Source organism: Erpetoichthys calabaricus, chromosome 8, assembly GCF_900747795.2.
Source record: "Erpetoichthys calabaricus chromosome 8, fErpCal1.3, whole genome shotgun sequence".
In the NCBI taxonomy this organism is placed as follows: Eukaryota; Metazoa; Chordata; class Cladistia; order Polypteriformes; family Polypteridae; genus Erpetoichthys; species Erpetoichthys calabaricus.
The window spans coordinates 70262597-70290044 of NC_041401.2; the positions used below are offsets into that span (position 1 = coordinate 70262597).

Here is a 27448-nt window from a genome sequence, read left to right on the forward strand (position 1 = left end):
CTATAACAATAAAGCGAAAATATTCGAAAAAAATTTTGGCAGTTAATGGGTTAATAAGGGAATAATCAGCCACCCTTGTGGTGAAGGGTAAGTTGAAACATTAGGGATGCTAGGTGTTTACAAGACAACATCATGGTCATAAGATTGATCCTTCATTTTATTTTCTTTCGTGTATCTAAACTGTTTTATCCTTTACTTTTCAAGAACGTGAACTTTCAAACATGTTTAGTGGGGGTTTGTTCTTTTTAATACTCTGGTTATTGAAGCCAGTATTTGCCACAAGGGGCACAAGTGGATAACATAGTTATCATTCATTGTTGTTGACCCAGGGATCTGGTGTGCTTATCACCAATTCTGTGTGTTTGGGACACAATTAGAGAGCAAACACATAGAGTTAAAATGAAAATGACAAAGTAAAGAAAACATTTAAAGACATGGCATAAATACAGCTGTTTCATACATATAACTATGACATTACTGCACTTTTCTTAATGCAAAAGAAGAGAAGGAATTAAGGTTAAATAATTGAACAATGAGATTACTTAAAGTTTAAAAAGATTAATTGATAGTGAAAAAGGTAAAAAAAAAAAAATATTCATTAGTTTGAGGATCAGAACTGAATTTTAGCATCAGTGCACTACACTACTTTACATTATAAATCACCAGGGAGTAATATGTTCAAATGCATTAACGGGTGCAAGAATAGTTGGTTAGTTTATCCACCTATGGCTGTGAGGATGTAGCAGTGATGAATTACCATTAAATGCCAAATTTGTGCAAAAGATGCCCCAACGAAAGTGTAAGTATAAAGACAGGTTAAAAATAAATATCTATTTATGACCTGGATGTAATATTGCATGGTGCATATGTGCCTTAGCAAATAAAGGTATTAGTGACTTAAAAGTGCGTATTTACTCTACAAAGCACAAAACTGTTGTTAAGGGAGAGAATGCATCAGCTATTTTGTGAGACCAGGTGAAAGAAGTTTCCTCTACCTTTGACACAGTCAACCACCTGCTCCTCTTTGCCACTGTCTCTGAACTTGGTATCACTAGGATTGCCCTCAGGTGAATTGAGACCTACCTCCTGTGCAGATCCTACCATGTGTTCTGCCATAAAAAGATGTCAGAAGTTCACGAGTCAAGCATGGGGATACCCCAAGGACTGGTGGTGGGCCCTCTCCTCTTCTTCCTATACACCTCCTCATTAGGCCCTATCAGGATATTCCATGGTCTTTCTTATCAGAGCTATGCTGATGATACGCAGCTTTATCTATCATTCCCTTCAGAGTACCACATGGTATCAGCATCTCTGCATGTCACACTGATATTGCGACTTCGATGAAGGAACACCATCTGAGCACAATCTGGCAAAAGACAGACCTGCTTGTTATCCCAACTTGTCTGCCTGTTCAGCACCATATTTCTATTAAACTTGGCTCATAATCTCTTAACACCCAGCATAATCGGTACAGAACCTTAGGGTGGGTGCCATGATTTCTGGGTCTTTCAGATCCACTCTACACAATATCTCCAAGACCAGACCATATCTGACAAAGGATGCAGCACAACTCCTGGTCCAGGCTTTGGTCTTGTCACATCTGGACCGCTGCAGTTCTGCAGATGATTTCCAAATGCAGCACCATTGCTGGTGTCCAAACATCTGAGGCACGCACATGTCACTCTTCTGATGACTACATTGACTCCCTGTAGCAGCATGCATTAAGTTCAAAACCTTGATGCTTGCCTACAGACTAGTCAATGGATAAGCACCTGTTTATATGCTGTATATACATATATGAAGACACTTGTGAGGTTCTACACAGCTTCTCAACAACTCCAGTCTGTTGATTGTTTGGTGATGCCACTTCTGCATGATATTAAATCTCAGTCCAATTTCTTTTCATTTATAACTGGTGGGACAAACTGCCCACCTTCATTCGAAATGTTCACTCCATCTATGCATTTAAGAAGCGTGTGAAGACTCTCATTTTTGGTAAATTTCTGTGTAACCAACCTGTTTGGTATTTATAACTTAGGAATTGTAACTCACTTGTATTTTGTTTTGAGTTCTTCACTTCTGATGATCAATTCTGTAACCTTGTCCTTTAACACTTGTTCCCAAACAGTCCCCTAAGGCTGATGTTTACTCTATCATGTTGACTTCATTTGCAAGGTCACTTTAGATAAAAGCATCTGCTAAGCAAATAAATGCAATTGTAAATATATGGGGAATAATGTTTATTTATTTGTTTGGGCCTCAAAGCGCTTCATTAAACTTAACCAATTTTGCAATCAATGAGTTATTATGAAGAATTAAACAAATTCATTTTATATTCAGATGGTTTTTAATTTCACTGTGTTTAAAAAATTATTTTTGCCACCATGAAAGAGAATCGGCAAGCATTCAAGTATTTAAAAAGCTTAGTAAAAAATTGAATTTGAAAGAAGCTTTCTTTAGAAAGAGTGATATGTCGATTTACCCGAACCTCTTTTCCCGTCCACTTTTTTAGAAACCAAAATATGGTCACTCTGATTTGTCAAGGACGTGTGCTTAGGTTAACTGTCGATTTCAAAGTGGCATCTTGTGTGGGCTCCCATAATTGACCGGCGCCCAATTACAGCACATGTCCTGCTTTGAGCCCAGTGCTGCCGCAGTAGGCTCCGGTCCCTCGCGACGGTGCATCGGATAACAAGGACTTGAGAAAGTTATTCTTCCTTATTTTCAACGACGTTTCGAAACAAATAAAACACGAAATATAGGAGACACGAGAATGGCGATGTTGCGTTAGAAACAGTCCGTATTAAAAGGAATATAGTCCCTATTAAAAGGATGCGACACCCTGACGTCACTTCCGCGTTTACGAGAGCGGTTAAGTTTTGCGGGACTCAGTCCGATGCGGTTATGCTGTTTCTCGCGCAGTCCCCACAGCCTAGTTGGAGTTTTTGTGATTTGCAGCGCAGACAGAGGCCTGTTGATCAAGCAGACGGTCCGCCCAGATGTTTTCATTTTAGACGATGTCTTACTCGTCTGTGGAACGGGGAATTTTATGTGGATATGAATCGAAAGTGCAGTGTTGGATTTTGTTTCTTTCTGTCGCTTCATATTTAAAATCGACGCAATGAACAACGAATTGTTATTAACTCATAATTAGTTATTTTTTGTTTTTCAAAGTCACATTTAAATTTCATGACAGCAGGCCATTCTACAGCTGGTAAATGCGAAGAGTAGCAGAATGGACAAGAGCTTTGAATGCCCGTATTGGGCGCTGACGGTGGACGACGTGTACGACATCGCCAAGTCGATTGGGGCAGAGGTGGAGAAGTTACTTGACAATTATGGCAAGGAGAGTGTCGAGGGACTGGTGCCCAAGACTGTCAAAGTTCTGGAGCTATTGGAGCACTTCGCGGCTCGAAATCGAGCAGTTCTGGAGGTCGCAGGGGCCGAGCACGAGCTGTTGCGCGCCTTTGGGAACCCTCATGCCCAGCCGCCGCCACCACCGCCACGGAAGAGTGCGGCGCCAGAGGACGAAGAGGCGGCATCGGCGTCCTTTACTGCAGCTACGGGGAATATGAGCCGGAGCGAGATTAGGGTGAGAGGCTCTGTCCTCCCGACTAATCGTATGTATGTGTCAGTAGAGACAGTAGAATGCCTGGCCTTAATGTGTAGTGTGGTGCAGTTTGAGTTAAGCTATCTTGAAGCCATTGAAACATAACTAGCAAGTCCTTGTCATCTTCGAGTCGACTTTATGATTTGAAAGTACGTTACATTTATTCATTAGCTGACGCATTTATTCAAGGTAAAGTTCAAGTGGGCGTTATTGTCATACTGTTAATACCTGGGCAAGACATTGATATGAAATCTTTATGCAAGGTGGCTTACAATATTTGAGATAGAATTGGTTACATTTTTTGACATGCTCATGGTCACACAGTATCAGTAGTGAGATTTGAACACACATACTCCGGATCTGAAGTCGAAAGCTGTGACTACACTGTATAAGCTTCCCCTAGAACGAATATAATTATTATTATAAAATTTATTTTATGCATGTAGACATTGTTTTGTATTTTTTTTTTAATTCTAACTTGACTATTATAACTCTTTGTATGTGTGAGTGAATTAGGATCTCATCTGTCATCTGAAACTGAAGGCAGAATTTGGCTATTTATTCACCAGCTACTAATGCAGCTTCTATACTTTTTATGGGAGCCTAAAGGAGGGTTAGCATTTCCCAGTGCTAGTCTGTCTGTATTGGCCTCCGATTTGGTGAAATGAATCAAGTTTGTTTTCAAAGCTTTGCAGGGTTTGGTTCCATATTGTTATCTCGGATCCACTGTGTCTTTCCAGAACTCTCGGACCTAGTAATCCAATGTTGCTTTTGGTCCCAATTAAAATACCTCACCCACCCAAACCCCACCCCCCAATAGTCTACTACTATCATGTCCTCCTATTCAAATTATAACGCTTGAAGACCAAAATTTTTTTTCCCTCGATTTAGGAATCCTTGTAAGACTTGAAATTTGTTTACTTATTTTACTGCAGGTTTTATTATTTCATTTTAAATTTTATTTTTACTTTTATGTGGCAACACACTATAAGAGCATGCTTCTTTGATTCAGATTTACTTTTTACTGAATTAACCCCTTGGTCCTCATGTGTTGTTTCTGAATGTGCTATAGAAATAAATTTGATTGCCGTAAACAAGTTATATTGAACGTGTTGTAACTTGAACAGGGCAAAGCTGTGAACCTCTGCTTGTTCAGATACAACCTATGGAAGTCACTCAAGTCTGTATGTTCTGTAGTGTCAGTAACATCATGCAACATCACAACGCTGAGTAACGTCAAAAGTGTATGATATACAAATAAACTTGCAGAAGTAGAAATGAAGTATTAATAAGATGGGTGATAAAGTCTGGAAAGGACCTGAGAACAGAACAGACAATCGTCCATTCATCCTTTTTCTAAATTTGGCAGGAGCAGATCTATTCTGTTCAAAATATCAGGAATCATCAATATATAAAGCAGATGCCAGTATATTACTGAGGACATTCATACCCACACATAAGTAGAGATATGCGTTCGAACCAGGGCTGTAGTAGCAGATTAAACTACGTCAGTGGTTAATTGTATAGAGCTACATGCAGGAAAATCACTTTAGCAAAGCAAGAAAGGAAAAATACCAGTGTAGCTATTAAAACCTGAGGGGCAATGACATCCCTGAACTTGGTTCATTTCTTGACAGGACATTCCTTTTTTTTTTTTTGTTTTTGTTAAATTACCCAAGACAAATTTACCTACTATTGACACACCCAACCATAATAAATTCAGTATAGCCACACAGCACAACTTTTATTTCTAGCATATCCTTCATTTCTTTTGTCAGAACATTCCTTCACTATGCAATTACGTAACTGATGATCATGAACATTTAACTTTTTAAAAGTTTTAATCATTACATCTCAGTAAGCTAGCCTATTGCAGAGCACAATTCTGCATTTTCTGCTAAGACTTACAGTTTAGTCACAATTTAGCCTGTAGTGCCCCTGAAATTACTGCAGGAAATTTGGACATATTTTCACGAAATATTCCAAGTGGCTTGCAGGACATGCCTTTTTCAAGGTAAATTTTCAAATGTTGAAGGAGTTTGTGTGACAGTTGCCATCTGTCGAAGGAAAGAATGTGTATTTAAAACAAACTTGAAAAACTCAACAAAAAAAAAAAACGTTGCATTTATTATTTTTATTCTTGGAGCTGTCTCTTGCTGATTTGATGTCAGTGTTATAAAACTTAAGAGGATACTCTGCTTCAGAAATGCTGATGCCTAATTCTAGACTGCAGAATTGTGGCCCGGCTTGAAGGTCACAACATCTCATTTTGGTTTATAGCTTAGCTGCATGTACTGTTTGAAATGCTGTACAATTACTTTTTAATTGCTGGAGCTGTGAAAGTCTGCCTGAAGTGTTCCTTGTTATTTTCACAAGGTCTGGTTCTAACTGTATATGCGCCAGTTAAGTAAGGATACTATTAAAATATATTTTATACATCTGCAGAAGGGAAATTCTTAATACATTCTGATGTGTGTGTGTATGTGTGTGTTCTGATATCTGAGTAACTGATATCTAATTGATTACCCGTTGAAATATACTGGTTTTAGATTAAGGAATTGTATTGCATCTTTCAACAGCACATACTGTACACAGTATTACAGTCCAGAATCTTACTTATAAATTGTTTATATACTGTATTTCAGCTCACTCTGATACAAGACATGGATTGTAGAAATGACTTTGGAGTATTTAGTAAAAGGGATCCAAAATCTTTAGATGATTTTCTAGCTCTGAAGCCACATGATTTTGTTTTTTGTTTAGTATTTTTCTCATTTTATTTTTTTATTGCACCCATTTCAGTAAGTGCAAAACATATTGTCATATTTAATGATGGTATGTTACTGGAATGATAAGTGGAGACATTGCCTAAATCAAACTTCTTCTTCTTTCGGCTACTCCTGTTAAGGGTTGCCACAGCGGATCATATTGTCCGCATATTGATTTGGCAAAATTTTACACTGGATGCCCATCCTGACGTAACCCTCCCCATTTATCTGGGCTTGGGACTGGCATGAAGAAACACACTGGTTTGTGCATCCCCTGTGGCTGGGTTACATTGCCTAAATCAAGTGAATAATATAAATATGCATAACTAATAAGGCACAAAACTGATATTAAATATTTATTGGAATATTTAAGAGGTGATCACAGCATTTTGTTGTAGACATGATGTCTTCATCACTGCCATAACATGTTCTACTGAGACAGACTTTCAAATTGGGGAACAGATGATAGTCACACATGGCCAAGTCCGAAGAACAGTGTGTATGTGGCATCTCTCCAAATACATAGTTTTAAAAAGCAGCCTTTGTGAATGATCGCATTGTCTTGAAGCAGTGGTAGGTTGGTTGAAAGATTTCCTTGTGGGTATTTTCTGTTTGGCTGCCACTAACGGCAGAGCAGATTCTTTTAAGCTATGTTATCAACATGGTCATCATGAAACTTGTGCATAAAACCTTGCTGGCACTGTGGCAACATTTCCTTTGTTGTTGATGTTGAAGGCAGACCAGATATGTGTCATGCCCATCTCTTTGACTGTAACATATGAAGGTAACATGTTATCGCATTAACTATGTGACAACAAATCTTTGAAGGGAAATTGTTCCATAGCGTTAGAAATCTAACATTAGCACAATAAATAATTTTGTGGTTTTCAACATCAGTGTTTATATTAATTCTCACACTAGATACATACGGCATAAATGTTAAAATACTGGAGTTTTTTTTAATTCACATACAGTCATATGAAAAAGTTTAATTCTTTGGATTTTTGTTTATCATTGGCTGAGCTTTCAAAGTAGCAACTCCTTTTAATATATGACATGCCTTATGGAAACAGTAGTATTTCAGCAGTGACATTGTTATTTTTTTTTTTTTTTTTTGTTCTTTATTTCACCTTATACAATTTCTTGTATTAGGAATTTGTTAGTTTTCGCATATCCCTTGGGGTCAGAGCGCAGAGTCAGCCGTTGTACAACTCCACTGGAGCAATTGAAGGTTAAGGGTCTTGCTCATGGGCCCAGCAGAGTAGGATCTCTTTATTGGATTAACAGAAAGTATGCAATATGCCTCATAACAAAATTAGACAGGTGAATACATTTGGGCACCCCAACAAAGATATTACATCAATACTTAGTTGAGCTTCCTTTTGCAAATATCACAGCCTGTAGATGCCTCCTTGATGAGTGACTAGATTCTGGATGGAGGAATTTTTGAACCATTCTTTCATATAAAATCTCTCCAGTTCAGTTAAATTTGATGGCTGCCGAGCACGGACAGCCTGCTTCAAATCATACCATAGATTTTCGATGATATTCAAGTCAGGGGACTGTGACAGCCATTCCAGTACATTGTACTTCTCCCTCTGCATGAATGCCTTTTTAGATTTCGAACTGTGTTTTGGGTCATTGTCTTGTTGGAATATCCAACCCCTGCGTAACTTCAACTTTGTGACTGATGCTTGAACATTATCCTAAAGAATTTGTTGATATTGGGTTGAATTTATCCAACCCTCGACTTTAACAAGGGCCCCAGTCCCTTAACTAGCCACACAGCCCCAGAGCATGATGGAACCTCCTCCAAATTTGACAGTATGTAGCAAGTGTTTTTCTTGGAATGCAGTGTTCATCTTCCGCCATACAAAGCGCTTTGTTATGACCAAATAACTCAATTTTTGTCTCATCAGTCCAAAGCACTTTGTTCCAAAATGAATCTGGCTTATCTAAATGAGCATTTGCATACAACAAGTGACTCTGTTTGTAGCATGAGTACAGAAAGGGCTTCTTTCTCATCACCCTCCCATACAGATGTTCTTTGTGCAAATTGCACTGAATTGTAGAACGATGTACAGATACACCATCTGCAGCAAGATGCTCTTGCACGTCTTTGGAGGTGATCTGTGGGTTGTCTGTAACCATTCTCACAATCCTGCGCATATGCCGCTCCTGTATTTTTCTTGGCCTGCCAGACCTGAGTTTAACAGCAACTGTGCCTGTGGCCTTCCATTTCCTGATTCCATTCCTTACAGTTGAAGCTGACTGTTTAAACTTCTGAGATAGCTTTTTGTAGCCTTCCCCTAAGCCATGATACTGAACAATCTTTGTTTTCAGATCTTTTGAGAGTTGCTTTGAGGATCCCATGCTGTCACTCTTCAGAGGAGAGTCAAAGGAAAGCACAACTTGCAGTTGACCACCTTAAATACCTTTTATATCTCATGATTGGACACACCTGTTTATGAAGTTCAAGGCTTAACAAGCTAATCCAACCAATTTGGTGTTGTAAGTAATCAGTACTGAGCAGTTACATGCATTCAAATCAGCAAAATTACAAGGGGACCAAAATTTTTGCACAGCCAGTATTTCACATTTGATTTTATTTCATACAACTAAATACTGCTTCACTAAAAATCTTTGTTCAGAAAACACCCCAGTACTCAGATGTTATCTTTTTTGTTGAATGTAGAGTAAATTATTATGCAGGCTGAGAGGGGTTCCCAAACTTTTTCATATGACTGTATATTAGTAAATAGGAGCTAATCTTGGCCACTTACAAAATCAACATCATAGAATAATCTTTTCAGGTTTAGGATGAAGATTTTGAACACTCCTCGCATGCATAACTTACGACATACAGCTCTTTAAGTGTCCATTTGGCATTGGAAATGTAATCATCACTTGATTATATGTGCAGGCACAAACCACTTGATTTTGCAGAAAATAAAATTCTGCACGGATGTAAGCCTCCAGGAAAAGTAGGTCCTTAGGACACAGCAATGCATGCAATGACCATGGTTGTGCTGGGTGTCACGTGACAGTGCAAAGCTGTGACTTCTGTCTGTTTAACACCTTCTCCCATCCTTTATCTAGACTAGAGTGAGAAATATTTCCAGGTATTATTAGAGTTACTCAAGCAGAGCACAGTTAAACAATACATGTATATAATCTACTGTATATGTAATCAACAAAAGCTACATTTTGTTCTCTTATTGGATGTTCTGTTCTTCCAAGATTCAGTCCCATGCATTCTTCCTCATAGCTCATACCCTGTAGTGTGTGGGTTAATGTCAACAGATAATAAACAATGTTACTGACTCAGTCCACCCCCCCAACTTGGCATGCAACAACTGAAATTCTATATGTAGAAATTGTTTTGGGGCAATGTTTGCAATAGAAACGTTATATTTAAAATAAAGGTTGTTTGTTTTTTGTAGCCCTAGAAGAGCTAGTAGACTAATTCCAGGGTTGAAAGTTTTGAGCTATGAGGAAACATGGAAGGAATTGACTCGTTTCATCTTAAGCAAGTGGACATTATAAGGTGACATGTTGAAATTTTTTGAAAGGAAAGTAAGGTGTTATATGCAAGAGGTTAATTTACCTTTTCTTTAGGAACACAAATACAGAACTGTGTTAATCATAAAATATTAAATATTGACAAGCATTTTTTCACAAAATTACTTTTAAGATAAATTAAACACATTGCCATGTTATATAAATAAAATTAGTAAATTTGCGATCTTCAGTTTCTGTATGAATATATATACTGTATGTATATATATATATATATATATATATATATATATATATATATATATATATATATATATATATATTATAAACTTTTAGTGAATAGTGGCTGAAAAAACTATGCAGCCAAATAGCCTGCTCTCTTGGAAACATACCTGTTAGTGCTATTTCACTCTCTGAACAGCAGCTTCTCCTGAATTGCTTCCAAGTCTTTAGCACAACAAGTTTTTTTTTTTTTTTTTTTTTTTATAAATTACTCATTCCTGATTTGGTGTAATTTTTTTATTAAAATTGATGAATCATTTTTGCCTTTGGTGGGTGGTAGGTTTTAAAGGCTGAGCCATTGAAACACAGAGAGCACTATATAATTAGTTCTTTGGGTGTAAATATATTTAGCTTTTTTTTCTAGCTAAGAATATATTGCAGTTGTGCCTTGTATGTGTCATTCTTGGTATTTTTCACTGTTGTTCCACTTACTTACTTTCCTTTCTTTCTTTATGTTCTTTGATGTGTTAGTTTCAGATGTTGGTCTTCAATCTGTGAGATGTATTTTTACAGTATGGTAAGCTTTCTTTGTGCTTCTTTAATCATAAACAGGAGTTCTTGCTGACTGGTCTGCCACTGTTTTTGAATTGTGTTTAATGTTTGATTATAATTGCTGCTTTTCAAGGTGATCTAACATTTTATTTGAGTAATCAAGGTTAATGTTGAAACCTTGCTATGAGAAAATCATGATCTTACCCGAACAAAAACATATATTAGATACATTTCACATTTAATAATGTGGCATTACACTTAAAGTTTCAAACTCTAACTTTTCTTCTTGTCAAGAATCTTAGTAAACAGTTTTATTTATACCCTTTGTGACCTTTGTTTTCGTTTGAAATATATACAGTTCTCACATTAAGTATTCAAAAGTATGTTTCTTCTTTTTCATATTGTGATAAAAATAAATATATAATGTTGCACAAGAACAAACTTCAACAGTTCAGTTTCAGTTAATCTTCCTGGTAATGAAATGTGCCTCTGGACTTTGCCCAAGTGTCTGTACTTTCAGGTGTGACTAACATGAGCACAAACGCATGTTAGTTTTATCTAAAGTGAACAACTTTGTTTACTTGTTTTTATCTTTTTTTTTTTGTTCAAATGCTTATTGTAAATTTTCATAGTGCAGTAATAAACTGGATGTTTTGAGATTTGTTTGGACTTCAGGACAACATGGTGCTGTAGTGGTTAGAACTGCTACCTTGCAGATCCTGAATCCTGTATTCAAACGGAGCTTCTGAACATTGTGGAATTTACATATTCTCCCTGTACTTTCTGGATACTCCGGATTGTTTTTGTCTTATTTTCTCTCTTTCAAAAGCTGAGTTTCCTAGTTTGATTGACATTTCTAAACTGACAAATTGTGGCTGCTCAGCTGTCTACATCTTATGATGGACAGGTTTCATGTTCAGAGTTGGCATCAGTCCATCACCAGGCATATATCTATAAGCACACCCCAATTTTAAAAGGCAATTAAGCCATAAAAATAACCTTACCCTAAAACTCACAGAAGGCATATGGGTGGAAAACCTCCGGAGATCTGTGGAAAGTTAGTAAACCCAGTTTGACTTTGGTGTTTTGAGGAAGCAGTGCCAACTTCTTTGCTTATGTCCCGTTTAACTTCTTTAGACTAATACATGAAGAAACACACTTTAGTATAATAATACTACTACAATCTCACGGTCTCCTTTTGCTTAATTGAAAGAATTCTAATCCACCCACTTACATTCCAATGGGAATAGATGTACTGTTCTTCTTGAAATGTCTGAGAATTACTTGGAAATTCTTGAGTTTATTGTTGTATCTTAACATCCAGATTCTCAACTAGCATTCCTTAAATGAAGGCATAATATTGAGTAGATGTAAATTTTATAGCCTTTCTACTAGCATTCTTTTGCTCTTTATTACTGTGCCATTTGTTTCTTATTTCTTTTCCTGTGGTTGATGGAAGGGAACATTAAAGGTGCTAGTATAAGGTATCAAAATAAAAGACAAGGTTCAGCATCATACTTCTGATGTTTGGAACATGTAAATGTATATAAATAGGGATGAAAACAGTTTTAATTCATGCTATTTCTTATATACAGTTGTCCTTGAAAGTTTGTGAACCCTTTAGAATTTTATGTATTTCTGCATAAATATGACCTAAAACGTCATCAGATTTTCACTCCAGTCCTAAAAATAGATAAAGAGAAACAAGTCAAACAAATGAGACAAAAATATTATACTTGGTCATTTATTTATTGAGGAAAGTGATTGAATATTACATATTTGTGAGTGGCAAAAGTATGTGAACCTCTAGGATTAGCAGTTAGTTTGAAGGTGAAATTAGAGTCAGATGTTTTCAATCAATGGGATGACAATCAGGTGTGAGTGGGCACCCAGTGTTATTTAAATAACAGGGATATATCAAAGTTTGCTCTTCACAACACATGTTTGTGGAAGTGTATCATGGCACGAAGAAAGGAGATTTCTGAGGACCTCAGAAAAAGAGTTGTTGATGCTCATCAGGCTGGAAAAGGTTACAAAACCATCTCTAAAGAGTTTGGACTCCACCAATCCACAGTCAGACAGATTGTGTACAAATGGAGGAAATTCAAGACCATTGTTACGCTCACAGGAGTGGTCGACCAACAAAGATCACTCCAAGTGCAAGGCGTGTAATAGTCGGCAAGGTCACAAAGGACCCCAGGGTAACTTCTAAGCAAATGAAGGCCTCTTTCACATTGGCTAATATTCATGTTCATGAGTCCACCATTAGGAGAACACTGAACAACAATGGTGTGCATGGCAGGGTTGCAAGGAGAAAGCCACTGCTCTCCAAAAAAAACATTGCTGCTCGTCTGCAGTTTGCTAAAGGTCACGTGGACAAACCAGAAGGCTATTGGAAGAATGTTTTGTGGACGGATGAGACCAAAATGGAACTTTTTGGATTAAATGAAAAGCGTTATGTTTGGAGAAAGGAAAACACTGCATTCCATCATAAGAACCTTATCCAATCTGTGAAACATGGTGGTGGTAGTATCATGGTTTGGGCCTGTTTTGCTGCATCTGGGCCAGGATGGCTTGCCTTCATTGATGGAACAATGAATTCTGAATAATATCAGAGAATCCTAAAGGAAAATGTCAGGACATCTGTCCATGAACTGAATCAGCGACCCTAAGCACACAAGTCGTTCTACCAAAGAATGGTTAAAGAAGAATAAAGTTAATGTTTTGGAATGGCCAAGTCAAAGTCCTGACCTTAATCCAATCGAAATGTTGTGGAAGGACCTGAATCGAGCAGTTAATGTGAGGAAACCCACCAACATCCCAGAGTTGAAGCTGTTCTGTACGAAGGAATGGGCTACAATTCCTCCAAGCCGGTGTGCAGGACTGATCAACAGTTACCAGAAACGTTTAGTTGCAGTTATTGCTGCAAAGTGGGGGTCACACCAGATACTGAAAGTAAAGGTTCACATACTTTTGCCACTCACAAATATGTAATTTTCGATCATTTTCCTTAATAAATAAATGACCAAGTATAATATTTTTGTCTCATTTGTTTAACTGGTTTCTCTTTATCTACTTTTAGGACTTGAGTGAAACTCTGATGATGTTTTAGGTCATATTTATGAAGAAATATAGAAAATTCTAAAGGGTTCACAAACTTTTAAGCACAACTGTAGTTGGGTCCATAAATATTTGGACAGAGACAACTTTTTCTAATTTTGGTTCTGTACATTACCACAATGAATTTTAAATGAAACAACTTAATTGCAGTTGAAGTGCAGACTTTCAGCTTTAATTCAGTGGGTTGAACAAAACGATTGCATAAAAATGTGAGGCAACTAAAGCATTTTTTAACACAATCCCTTCATCCCTTCAATTAAGATCAAAATTAGTAAAAATATTATAGAAGCAAAATGGAGCATCATCTTCAGTTAATGACCTCTGCAATGACTTCCTAACCTAAGTATGACAACTAGTGGTCATTGGACTAATGAATGCTGTTGATGGTATCTGGGTTCCATTGCTTTTCATGGCACATGCCAGTTGCAGCATGATGAAGCCTTTTTTTTAATCTACTGGTCTTGACTTCACTGCAGAAGTACAGTGTATCCGTTCAAGTTCATGGAAGAACAACAAACAATTTTTAAAATTTTTTTTTTAACTTATCCAATTGCTTGAACCTTGTACTATGGTTTAGGCTTTATTGATTGATTGATTGATTATTTCTAAATTGTTTTGCATCATTTGTGTACAGGACCTGGAACTCAAGGAGCAAAAATGGCGGAGAAAAGCTGAAGACCTGCAGATTCAACTGAAACACCTTAGGGAGGAAAACCAGCAGCTGCTCAACCAGGTTTCCTGCAGCCTCTCCAAAGAAGGCAAAGGATTATTTATTCACAAATTTTGAAAATACTTTATTTAAAGTAAATACCAGAAAACATGTTTTACTCTATAACTATGTAGTGTTAAATTATAAAAACTGTTTCTTGAATGCATATTCATGTAATGTTTATACTAAGATTTGAGGAAATTATTACAATATATCGGCCCATCCACAATATAAAGTTTTGCCGAATATGATAACCTTTCAGTGAAACACTACAAGTTTAGTGAATATATTTTTAAAAAGACAAACACATGTAAAATGTAAAGAATGCATTTTTGTCTGCTTATTCTCCCTTGTGTTAATCTTTGCCTGATCTAATGAAAGGTGTTATGAGATGTAACAATTTACTAGTTTAGAACCTGTTGTATAAATCTGAAGCAAAGCAACCATGGTTAACATTATCTTATAACTTGATGTTTTAGACAGCACATTGCAAAAAGAAAGGGAAATCATGTTAAAACTAAAAGGAATTGTTGACAAACAACGAGATGAGATCCGTGCCCAGGGGCAAGAGATTGCCATCAAAACAAAGGAGGTGGAGGCAGTAAGTACCAGGACCAATAAGTATATAAATAATAAAACTAATAAATAATAATAAGTACCAATAACTTCCAGTGCTGCCTTGAGCGGCTGCCTGCAACATTAACTTTGTGTATGTTTTTTTTTTTTTTTTTTTTTTTTTTTTGTTCTTTATTTCGCCTTATACAATTTCTTGTATTAGGAATTTGGTAGTTTTCGCATACCCCTTGGGGTCAGAGCGCAGGGTCAGCCATTGTACAGTGCCCCTGGAGCAATTACAGGTTAAGGGCCTTGCTCAAGGGCCCAGCAGAGCAGTGGCCTTTTTTTTTTTGGCAGTGACGGGGATTCGAACCTTAGGATCCTTAGCCTCAGAGCCACCACTCCACCCATGTTTGTTTGTCTTTGCTGTTGTTTGCTATTTTGTTGCTAACTTTTTTTTTTGATAATATGGAAAATGGAAAGTGTGAGAAAGGACTAGCACTCACTTACACATGACTGTAGCTGTTGGACTTACGTCTTTTGTCTCCCAAAACAACGGAGCTTTTGGGAGCTAATCTCTGGGCTGCAGTAGAACTGCAGTGGCAACATCAGGGGAAGAGAGCAGGTGACCGACTGACTCCACAACAAGAGAAGAAGGTACAGATACCTGCCTTTGATTATCATGGAAAATGTAAGATCGCTGGTGAATAAAACTGATGAACTTTCAGTGCTAATCAGGAACTAAGGGGAATACAAACTCAGCAGTCTCTTCTGCTTCACTGAGGTGTGGCTTGGAGTGGAAACACCGGACTCTGCAGTTGTGCTGGACGGATTTAAAATTGTGTGGGTGGACAGAAGCAGGCCAGAAAGAGGCAGGCTTGTCATTTTTGCGAATGAAAAATGGTGCCACCCTGGACACATTACTATTAAAGCACAGAATTGGTCACTGTGGGATTAGGACCTTACTATATGCTGAGAGTTTTCACATGTCATTGTGCTTGGAGTTTAGATCCCCCCCCCCTCAGCAGATGTGGCTTTCCTCCACCCTCACTAATTTTTACCAGTTTGTGGACTATAAAACTAGAGAAGAAAGGACCATGGACTTGTTGTATGCCAGTGTTAAAGAGGCATCTAACTCTGTTCCTTTGCCATGTTTAGGCTGATCAGACCATAATTTGGTACAGGTCATACCTGCATTTAAAACCATTGTCCAGAGGCTGCCAGCCACCACTAAGATCATGCAGAAATGGACGCCGGAGGATGAGGAGGCTCTGAAGGATGCTTTTGAAAACACTGACTGGGATGTGTTTTGTGAGTCACATGGCCAGGACTTTGAGGTCTCAGCCTCTATCACAGACAACATCAGATTCTGTGTGCATTTCATAGTCCCCAAAAAGGCAGTGCGCTGTTTCACCAGCAACAAACCTTGTATCACAAAAGACTTGAAAGCTCTACTGAATAGGAAGATATTCTATATCTATTCTAAGAATATTTCAGGTCTGGAGATAAAGGGTGCAGTCAGAACTGAAGAAGCAGCTCTGAAAGGGGAAAGCCCACTACAGAGACAACCTTGAGCACACATTACAGCAAAACAACATGAAGAAAGTGTGGAATTGCTTGAGGACTGTCACTGCTAGAAGCAGGCTGTTATATATTACATGGAAAGGAAGGAGACAAGAGCAGAGCTAATGAACTGAACCAGTTCTTCAAAAGGTTTGACTCATTCTTGTCAGTACAGCTCTCCCCCAATACTGATAGCCTGCGACCTCAGGAAGTTCTAGACTCCCAACTGCCATCTGCATGCTGCACAACCTTCCCTCACAATGGCATCACAAATGTGGTCTCCAGCTCCTCGCCACTCTTCGGACTTTGTGTCTGTACTGATGAAGTGAAGAGAGAGTTGGGAAATCTGCATAAACAAGGCTTCAGGGCCAGATGGAATCAGCCCCAGGGTGTTGAAAACATGTGCCTGCCAAATCTGCGGGGTCCTACAGCACCTGTTCACTGAATTTGCAGAAGATTCCCCAGCTGTGGAAAACATCACATGTGGTCCCAGTGCTAAAGAAAACACATTCCAGTGATCCCAAGGACTTCAGACCAGTAGCTGTTACTTCATACATCATGAAGACCTTTGAGAGGCTGGTCCTAAAACAGCTACGGCCCCTGGTTTCGGAACATCTCGATCCTCTGCAGTTTGCCTATCAGACACACATAGATTTGGAAGATGTTCTCATGTACATGTTCCCGCTTGGACAAAGACGGCACCACAGTGAGGATCATGTTCTTTGACTTTTCCAGTGCCTTTAACACCATTCTGCCTCACTGACTGGGTGAAAAGCTCAAGGATTGGAATGTTGATGCCCCACAATCTCTGGATCTTGGACTATCTGACCAATAGACAGCAGTTTGTGAGGCTGAGGGACTGTGTGTCAGAGGTGGTGGTGTGTAATATTGGAGCACCTTAGGGAACTGTCCTGTCTCCCTTCCTGTTTACCCTTTACACTTTGCCATCTACAGAAATTTTCAGATGATTTGGCCATCATAGGCTGCCTTAATAATGGAGTTGAGTCAGAGTACAGGAAGGTTGTGGAGAACTTGGTCTTGTGGTGCAGGTACAACAACTAAACATCAGCAAGAGCTGATGGAGGACTTTAAGCATGCTAAGGAGACTGTTGAGACCTGTCACCATCCAGGGGGATGTCATGGAAGAGGTGCAGACCTACAAGTACTTAGGGTTTCATATAAACAACAAATTGGGGTAGTCTGACAACACAGTGGCTCTGTATAAGAAGGATCAGAGCAGCTGTACTTGTTAAGGAGGCTCGGGTCTTTTGATATGTGCAGCAAGCTACAGGAAATGCTCTATCAGTCCTTAGTAGCCAGTGTGGTGTTCTATACAGTGGTCTCCTGGGGAAGCAACTTGACCTCAAAAGAAGCACAATGCCTAAATAAACTTGCCAGAAAAGCATGCTCCATCACAGGGTGAGCCCTGGACGTCTTGAAGCTGTTGTAAAAAAGAGGATGGTGACAAAATTGGATGCCATCATGAAAATTACCCTTCATACCCTCTAGGGGGTGCTCTCTTGGACCACATTTAGCCACAGGGTAATTCCACCACAGTGTGCTAAGGAACGCCTCTAGACGTCTTTTCTGCCCAATGCTATCACACATTTCATTCCTTCCTTCCTGGGCATTTTTGAAGTTTATTTTGAAATATCATTTTAATATGTCTGAACAATATACATTTATTTTTTTGTTTGTTTTTATTTACATATAATTTGATTGATTGATTGGCTATTATTTGTCCTTGTTTTTATCTGAATTGTATGGATTAATGAAGTTTATCTAATCTAATCATATGATCACATGACATCCTCATCAGTGAATATCTTGGACTTTATTCCTTTTCATAAAGTTATATCCAATGGATGGATAACTATATCTAGGTGAATATAGTTCTATCTGTATCTAACTATATCTAGATCCATCTAGTTATCTAGATGGATAACTATAAATAAATACATGGATGAATTCTACAATAGGGCATGGTGGACACTACCAATTAAATAATATATGTTCGAAAACTGACCTGTATATTGTAAGTTACAGAGGCAGTAAAGATAACAAAAACAAAATTCATCAACTTGTTACTATCTCATACCTGGGGAACTATTTTCTTCTCCCATTGGTTAGTACATTATTATGTGTGCTGTTACCATGGGCCCAGGTGACAGGGTCATGGCTATCATGAGCATAAAATATATTGAGAAGAACTATAGATACTTCAGTGTATTTTAATTGCATTCAAGTGAAATCAAGATATACAGTACCTTCTGCTAAATTTGGAACTGTTTAATATTAGATGTTATAATGGCTGCTCTGTAGAGTTAACCTGGTCACACTTGTGTATTCTTCAGTTGCAGGAACAGCTTGATCGTTTTATGAAAATGAACAGTGATTTACGACACAAGCAGTCAATTGCTCAAGCTCAGGTGACAAGTGCCAGTGAGACAAAGGCTAATCTAGAAGCTGACCTTGAGGAGAGGCAAAAGGAAATTGCGAGGTTAAGAAAGAGGCTAGAGGAAGAAATAAACAAACAAGAATCTGGGAAAATGGAAGAGGTAGGCTTTCCTCTTTTCGGCTTTACACAATAATTATGTCTTATTTTTAATATAAAACAATTTCCTCCTGGGGGGACAAATAACATTCTATTGATCTATCTATAATCTCCCGTCCTTTGGTTTCTTATAATTAATACTGTTTCTATAAAGGTGAAACGTATAAATTGCATCATAGAGACTTACATTTTCTACACTGATTAATAATTGGTTAAAGCTGGACCAAACCCTTCACATTAAAAAGAGTAATCCTAGACATAATTATTTACACATCTAAGCACAGTGCCATTCACGTTTCTCGATGTGTTAATGAGAATGTAATTTTCTGCTAAGATCAAATATCACAACAGGTCTTGACTTACTGTACAATAATTTTTCTGGTGCAAACAATCCGGTCCAGTTTATAAGGTGAAGAAGACGGGCACTATTGTGAAACTGCCTGACTACAGATGGCTGATACCCATGTATAGTAAACACTTAACTTAGGATACTTTCTTTTAGTAAAAGTGGATATAATGGACAAAATCTGCTTAGTTTATGTTTTGTCCCAATTATTTTTTTACTGCACCCCTCTAAATGCTGGAACATCTCAGTGCTCTTCTGACATCTGTTAAAAACTTGTATTTTGGGAGCAAGGGAAACTGTAGTTTTTAATTTCTCACAGAGAGGCAATTTTGTCTATTTGATTCCTGCATGACTGACTGTGCATGCAGCAAGCTAAAGGTAGAAAGTAATTTACTACATTGAGACATTTTGCCACAACAGTAAGCCACTCTGCGGAAAAATAACTTAATTTCAAAAATATCAAACGTATCCTTTCAATTGTATTTAAAAAATACTAGTGGGCTCTGCCCCCTGCTCACTTCGCTCGCCAACCCCCAGGCGGGCATTATGCGCTAGCCACTTAGCAGATCTGCCGCTCGCGTATGGGGAAGCGGATGTACAATTTAAACAGGTAAAACATAATAAATTGAAAGAAAATTATGTTTCATGTTGCATTAGAGGTATTAGTTGTGTTTTCATTCTGTTTGGCTTTGCAATTAACACACAAATCCTTTTTAAACTTTTACTGTAAAACTTCAGTAAAAACAATTTTTTTAATTAACTTAAATATCACATTGAATTTTGATTCTGTGTTTGGACTTACATCGAGACAATGCAACATATAACTGCCTGTGAGTGAATATCGTTTCTTTCTCTCTAATAAATAAACCGACTTTTTCGAATGTTTGTCCCTGTGATTTGTTAATTCTCATAGCAAAAGCTATTCTAATGGGAAACTGTAAACGTTTTAATACGGATGGCATATTAAGATCTCCTTATGAATGATGGAGGCCACTGTGCTCATTGGGACCTTCAAAGCAGCAGAAATTTTTCTGTAACCTTCCCCAGATTTGTGCCTCGAGACAATCCTGTCTCAGAGGTCTATAGACATTTCCTTTGACTTCATGCTTGGTTTGTGCTCTGACATGAACTGTCAATTGTGGGACCTTATATAGATAGGTGTGTGCCTTTCCAAATCCTGTCCAATCAACTGAATTTACCACAGGTGGACTCCAATTAAGCTGCAGAAACATCTCAAGGATGATCAGGGGAAACAGGATGCATCTGAGCTCAATTTTGAGCTTCATGGCAAAGGCTGTGAATACTTATGTACATGGGATTTCTCAGTTTTTTTTATTTTTAATAAATTTGCAAAAACCTCAAGTAAACTTTTTTCACGTTGTCATTATGGGGTGTTGTGTGTGGAATTCTGAAGGAAAGAAATTAATTTAATCCATTTTGGAATAAGGCTGTAACATAACAAAATGTGGAAAAAGTGATGTGCTGTGAATACTTTCCAGATGCACTGTATGTATGTGTGTGTGTACTAGGGGGCTTAGTTCGCCAACTCCCGTGTTTGGTTTTTCAGATACACACTTTTAAGATTTTTTTTTTCTTTGAATTGTTGCAATTTCATTAGTTTCACTTTTATTTCAGAACTTCTTTAAAAACTATTTGGGATCTTCAGAGTCCCAACATGCTGAATCTCTTAAATGACGTCCGTGAGACATGTGTTTAATGACTTTGTACCATAATTCAGGATAGGTTTCTCTGTTTGGAATTTCAGCACAGACAAAACAATCCACATCATCAGTAGTTAATAATTTTTTTTGCAAAGTAACCAATAAATGCATGTGAAGTAAACCCCATTTTTGAAATTCTCTGACTTAAACTTCAAAGCCTTACAATATTTACATACTTCAGACATATCACCTATGCCCATATATTCAATCTCTATTCGCCTTTTCGTTATTTCTCACAGTAATAATTTCTCTTTGTTTGCGCTAATGCGATGTTTACTTTCTTTTTTTGACACTCGTTTTTTCCTGCTTTCATATTCTGTATCTTGCTCTGCATGTTTTTCGCACCTACGTATTTTGTTTTTTTTTTTGTATCTTTTGAATTCCACTGTTTTCATTATCTCTAACCTGCTCTGCATGTGTTTGGCCCCCTTGTTTTTTAACCTCCTTATGACGTTTTGCTTTGTTTTCTACTCTTTGTCTTCTATTTCTGACCTCGCTTTGTCCTGTTATTTTTTCAAATACACCTGGTCTGTGATGATTATTTTCCCTTTTTTCGAGTAATAATTTCCTTTTGTTTGTGCTAATGTGATCTTTATTATCTTTTTTTGATAGTGTAGGGACCTCTGCACCCAGCTTGAAAAGAGAAGTAAAAAAAAAACCAGACAGACGTAGTAAAGTCTCACAAAAGTTTAACTTGAACAATCAAGAACCCCCCCCCCCCTTACCGCATCAATCAGTACCCTGCTGTCAGTATTCCATGCTGTACTCCGCCCTCCCTCAATCGAACCTAACAGTCACTCCAAAAAAAAAAAGCTTCAACCTGGAAGGGACGCTACAATACTTTCGAATTTTCCTGCTCTTGTATTCTTTACCTTTCTCTGCATGTGTATCGCGCTGTTTTTTTTGAGCCTTTCGAATTCCACTGCTTTCATAATCTCTAACCTGCTCTGCATGTGTATAGCGCCAACGTTTTTGAACGTCTTTATGAAGTTATACTTTGTCTTTTAATTCAGAGCCCGATTGGATGTGCTTTTTTTCCTAATTCCACTTGTACCGGACTAATTATTACTTGCCTTATTTTCTGAATTTGCACCTAGATTATTCTTTTTCTTTTTTGCATTTTTTTCTCTCCAACGCTTTTTAGTCTCTTTTCTCCATGCTGCTCTTTCTTCTTTGCTTAGTCGTCGACGTTTCATCTATAACGTATTGTCCTTATATGCTTTATATGCACTGAGAGCCCTGGATCTGTGTGCTCAAAGCCTTGACACGACTGAGTGTTTTGCTGCCTGTGGTCTTATTTGATATTGGTTATAAGTAGGGTGTGTCTTGCAAGAATCTCATGTTCTACATCCCCGCGAGACGGTCTTGGGTCAATCTATTGGCACGAAGTTTTATGTTTAAGGTCCCCGCAAGATGCTCCGTGGCCACGGTCTTGGGTCAATCTATTGGCACGAAGTTTTATGTTTAAGGTCCCCGCAAGATGCTCCGTGGCCAATCTCTTTCGTCTCGTGGGTGTTTTAAGTGTCTTCCGTGATCGTCATGTGATGATCACGTCTCGTCTCCCTAGTCATTCTCTTCCAGGATTTTTTTTTATAATAGAGATATATGGACTATACTGTTCCGAAGGAACTTCAGCTGTCAAGTTTACAATATTGTTGTCTGAACTTGAACTTTATGTGCATAGTGTCTGTCTAATGGGAAGTGTGCAATTTAAAAATGTTTTTAAACATTTACCTAAGCATTCTTCATCGATCAATCCATCACACTAGCTTAATCCAGTAGGAGGTCTGGGGCTTGGGGGCCCATCTGGAAAACATCAGATGTACAAAGGACCAGTCCAGCACAAAACATGCAAGTTATAATAATTAGCGACTTTAAATTGGCCAGGACTGGCAGTGATTATCCATGTCTGTTCAGAAAATAAATCGATAAACATGCATATTGAATTATTGCTGCAATTTCTGCAGCATGTACCTATAAATGTCATATTGTTGATAATCATAATAATAATAATATTAATAAGGGCTTTTCCTGAAAAAGTGAAACCACACTGAAGTGCTACAAACTTTAAAACATACACTGCAAGAGTTTGGGTCTAGAGCTCAGGGCATTGAATCTGTGAGGTACCAATGTAAACTGCTTTATCTCCTTATGTATTTAATCATTACAATTATAAAAAATATATATATATATTTTTCTCATTTAGTTATTTTATGTATATTTGGAAAGAAAAACTTTTTTACCTGGATATCCACATGTGATTATTTAAAACAATAAATAAATTATCTGTCTATACATATTTTTTTTTAGCTTCTTAAGGCTTTTAGTCACAATAAAGTTATCAAAAAATGATGGGCCTCTAGTGAAAAGCAGTGTAGTTACATTTCAGCTAGCTGAAATTATATGAAACTATAAAGCAATATAATTCCCTGAATTCCTATACAAAAGAATATACGATTGTTTACTTATACCCTCGTATTTCCCAGTTCATTTTTCAGTATCGTTCAAGAATAGCTACCTTTACTGTTTCTAATTTTAAATAGTATATGTTGTTTGTTGATCCATTAATGTCTTATCTTTAGTGTATCATAAAAAGACCAAGGTGAATTAATGACCTAATGTTGCCATATTTTAGTTTTTGCTTAGTGACTTATATAATGCTTTGTTTTTTTGTGTTTTTCTTTCTTTAAAGCCACGGAATGGTAAGAATGAAATAGACCTCACTGATAAAATGGTGATAGACCTGAAGGATCCCAATAGACCTTGTTTTACAAAACAGGAGGTGAAACAAATTCTGATTGAGAGGAATGAACTGAAGGCAAACCTCTTCCTTGTTCAGGAGGAGCTGTCCTATTATCAGAGGTCTGTGTTATGTTGCCATTTTGCTTTTTATGAAATTACTTTCCAGTCACTTTGCAGCACTAGAATCCCACAATGTTGTAATATCTTTTAGGGAGATCCTGAATGATGAGCGTTATCCAGGATTCCTCATGGAGGCTTTCCGCAGTGCCATTAAGAGACAGAGAAAGAAGATCAAAGCCAAGATGCTGGGTATTCCAGAAGAGCAATGTAGCAGGTATGAGCACCAAAGTACCATAAAACAAACTAGGAAATACAGAGGACCTTTTTCACATGTAATGTGTTTTTTTAATTGCCTAGTGATGATGAGCAGAGGGAGACAATATTTACTGACAGTGGGCTAGACTGCACTGACAGCGGATCATCGGAATCCAGAATACAAAACCTGTAAGTAAAATGTCAAAATGTAAATTCAGCTAGAAAATGTATTTTTATACTGTATTTTCTTGATTGTAGAGTGTAAATCCTTTGTATTTTCAGCAATATAATTTTAAAAAGTGGGATTTTTGTGCTTGAAAAGTATCGGTGGTGTTTATTCTTTCTTTCTTTCTAAACATTCTGTAATGTTTAAAAACTTCAGACCAAGCTTCTAAAACGCCTTTCAACTTAGTTTCCCATGTCCTGAACAGATTTGGAAAGCACTAATCTTTTAATTACCGTATGTAAAATGCTCAGAGAGGTTCTGGTAAAAAGTTTGCTGTTTTGCATTTCAGAAGCTAAAGTTATTGAATAATACACATTGAATTTAGTTAGATTATTCATCCAAATTAATAATGTTAATGGCCTTAATCTGTTTGAATGGCAACCAGACAATCATTTGGTAAAACCTTCGATATCCAAGGCTGTGTTTATTTTTAAGAGTTCTTTGACCTTTTGTATATTTCTAATCTCCATATAGCTTTTATTAGTTAAGGCCTAGACTGACGCACATGGTAGGAATAGCCCAGCCTGAAAATAGAAATGACAAAATGAGGAATGAATGTGACTCCGTGTAGTCTGAATCCTATGACTTTTTCAATTCATAACATAAATTATCATGCAAACAAATAAGAAACACATGCTTGTAGTGCCACCTTAGGGTCCTCTGTTGTCTGCATGTTTATCTGTGAGGGGAATGCATGAACAGACTTCATGAAATGTTTGAAATAGTTTTGACCCAAATGTCAGTGCCCCTTCAAGAGCCCTCATCATTTACCAAATCTTTAAACCAATCCAAATGCCCTTTTCCTTTTAGTGTATAATTTATATTCTTTTTTTAATCTCATAAATAGGCAGAAGTGTGCATCCTTTATTCTCTCTGTGCCAGAAACTTTTTAACTGGTTATGAATCCAGATACGTTCATTCATACAGGTGAACCCAGGACATGCTAGTGAAGCATGTGTGCCTACTGCAACCCATCTGTTAAAATTCTATCATAGTAACAGAATCCAATCCTTATTTTCACCTCAACATGTCTCTTTCTCCAAAGATAAGGCACAATTATTCCTTAACAAAAAGTGGCATAATTAGGTATTCCACCTTTTTTTCACAGTAAGAAAATCGCAAACATATTAATCAACGATAACCATTAATACTCTAAATATTAGCACAATACGTCTTATCACTCATGCAGCTTTTCTAAATCATCGACCTTTTAGTCATTTATACTTATTTTCATTAGTCTTCTGACTCTTGCAGTTATATTGACAGACATTTCCTGTTGTAGCAGTTCTAGCCTATTTTATTGCTTAATTTCTGCATTTTTCTTTATATCAGCACTCTTTTGATGAGAAGTTCAACTCTTAAGTAAGTTGGACTGCACTTTTATAAAAATCTGTTTCCTTCTGAAGAATGTTTAGTTATAAGACTCTGTCAGTGTTCAACAGTTTTCTTCACAAGTAGGAGAATAGCATTCCCAGGTTCTATGTTTCATTTTCTGCTAAAATAATTTTTTCTTCCCAGTCAAAGTTTTATCATAATATATTTTCACCAAATTATCAAGGCTAAGGCAATGTGCTGTAATCCTATGGGTTGTTGATTCAATATCCATCTCTGAACCACCATGTGACACAGCTGAACTGTCACAAATTATACAATTATTAATCATTAGAGAATTCAAACTGGATTTGCTTGTTATCATAATGGATGATGGATGCTGAAGTTGGCAGCTAAAAAAAATGTTTGCATATATGCAAAGAGGTAGGGTGATTTATGTTGTAATTTTGATGAGGATAAACGTTGAGTTGCCCTTAAAAGTACTTCATTACAGAAAAGATGTTCATGGAAGTCCTGGTCTTTATGACACTGTCTTCAGACCATGTCGTATGCCTATGCATTTGTCTTGTTCAGTCTATTTTATTCATCTTTCCTAGGTTTGGTATCCTGTTTCGGAGAAACAGTGGAAAACCAGCCTCTCCACCACAGCCATCTGCAGGATCTTGGGAAATAATCACTCCTGAAGAGGCAACGAATTCTCAAAAGACAGAATCCGAATCTTCCAAATGAACCTATCCATTCGACACTTAGCAATTTGGACTAAAACAGTGATTTTATTTCTATTTATGCAGGACGTTTGCACTGACATGCTCCTTCAGTTATGTACAATACTGTATATACAATCTTTTTGTAAAGAGAAAAATATCAATATCAATGGCAGAAAATTTGTTTACTAAAGCATCAGGGAAGTTGGTTTATAATTAAGCACATATTAAGGGAAAATGAAGCGCTTTCACAAAGATATTCCATGTCCTTGTATGTTTAAAGCGGTTAAAATTGTGTGTATGTAAACCTGTTTAAGATTATTTTTTTAATCTAGAGGAAGCAATCAGAAATTTAATTAAGAATGAAGGCAATTGTTTGGATTTTACAAAGTATATCTTTACCACCATGCGCAATAATAATGCTGTGTGATTTTTTTTATAATATAAATATTCCCAAGCTGTTAGGTATGTTGCAGAGCAGCTATACTGTCTGTTTGAACTGACAAGCTGTAACGAAACATTTTTGATATTTTCTCCACTCTCTCCCTTGAGCTGTTTTATGCAAGAAAAAAGAAATCAATCGAGTCGAGTCTCGTTTATCATGGAGAGCTTTATAGTATATAAGGCAGCTAATGTTGTTGCCTCTTTGACTCTAAAAAAGTAATTGTTTAACCCTATTTATTTTAAATTTTACATTTGAGTGCTTACAGTATATATAGACCAGTACTTTAATAATGTTTGTAAATTATGCATTTTTTGTCTAATAATTACAAAATTATTTAAATATATGAAATAAAGATTTGTTTGTAATATCTTTTCATAGAGGTCAGTTTTCTTTGACATGAGTTGTAAACATTTTTAAAGTGAGTGCAAACATATTCTCAAATCCC

The 27448-nt window shown here is 37.1% G+C and overlaps 1 protein-coding gene across 1 annotated transcript; it reads left to right on the forward strand.

Moving 5' to 3' along the window:
- Positions 1-2863: 2863 nt before the first annotated feature.
- On the forward strand, positions 2864-27370 carry rilp (Rab interacting lysosomal protein). The gene is made up of 8 exons (XM_028806753.2): positions 2864-3592; positions 14426-14549; positions 14980-15101; positions 18973-19176; positions 23932-24101; positions 24193-24315; positions 24399-24485; positions 26451-27370. Exons 1-8 carry the CDS (start codon positions 3236-3238, stop codon positions 26581-26583), a joined length of 1320 nt encoding a protein of 439 aa, XP_028662586.1. The 5' UTR covers positions 2864-3235; the 3' UTR covers positions 26584-27370.
- The last annotated feature ends 78 nt before the right edge of the window (positions 27371-27448 follow it).

What these genes read in the sequence shown, in the direction of transcription:
- rilp (XM_028806753.2), top strand. Translation starts at nt 3,236, where the DNA reads ATGGACAAGAGCTTTGAATGCCCGTATTGGGCGCTGACGGTGGACGAC. An exon ending in GAGCTGTCCTATTATCAGAG is followed by an intron (nt 24,102 to 24,192) that starts GTCTGTGTTATG and finishes AATATCTTTTAG; the next exon opens with GGAGATCCTGAATGATGAGC. An exon ending in CCAGAAGAGCAATGTAGCAG is followed by an intron (nt 24,316 to 24,398) that starts GTATGAGCACCA and finishes TTAATTGCCTAG; the next exon opens with TGATGATGAGCAGAGGGAGA.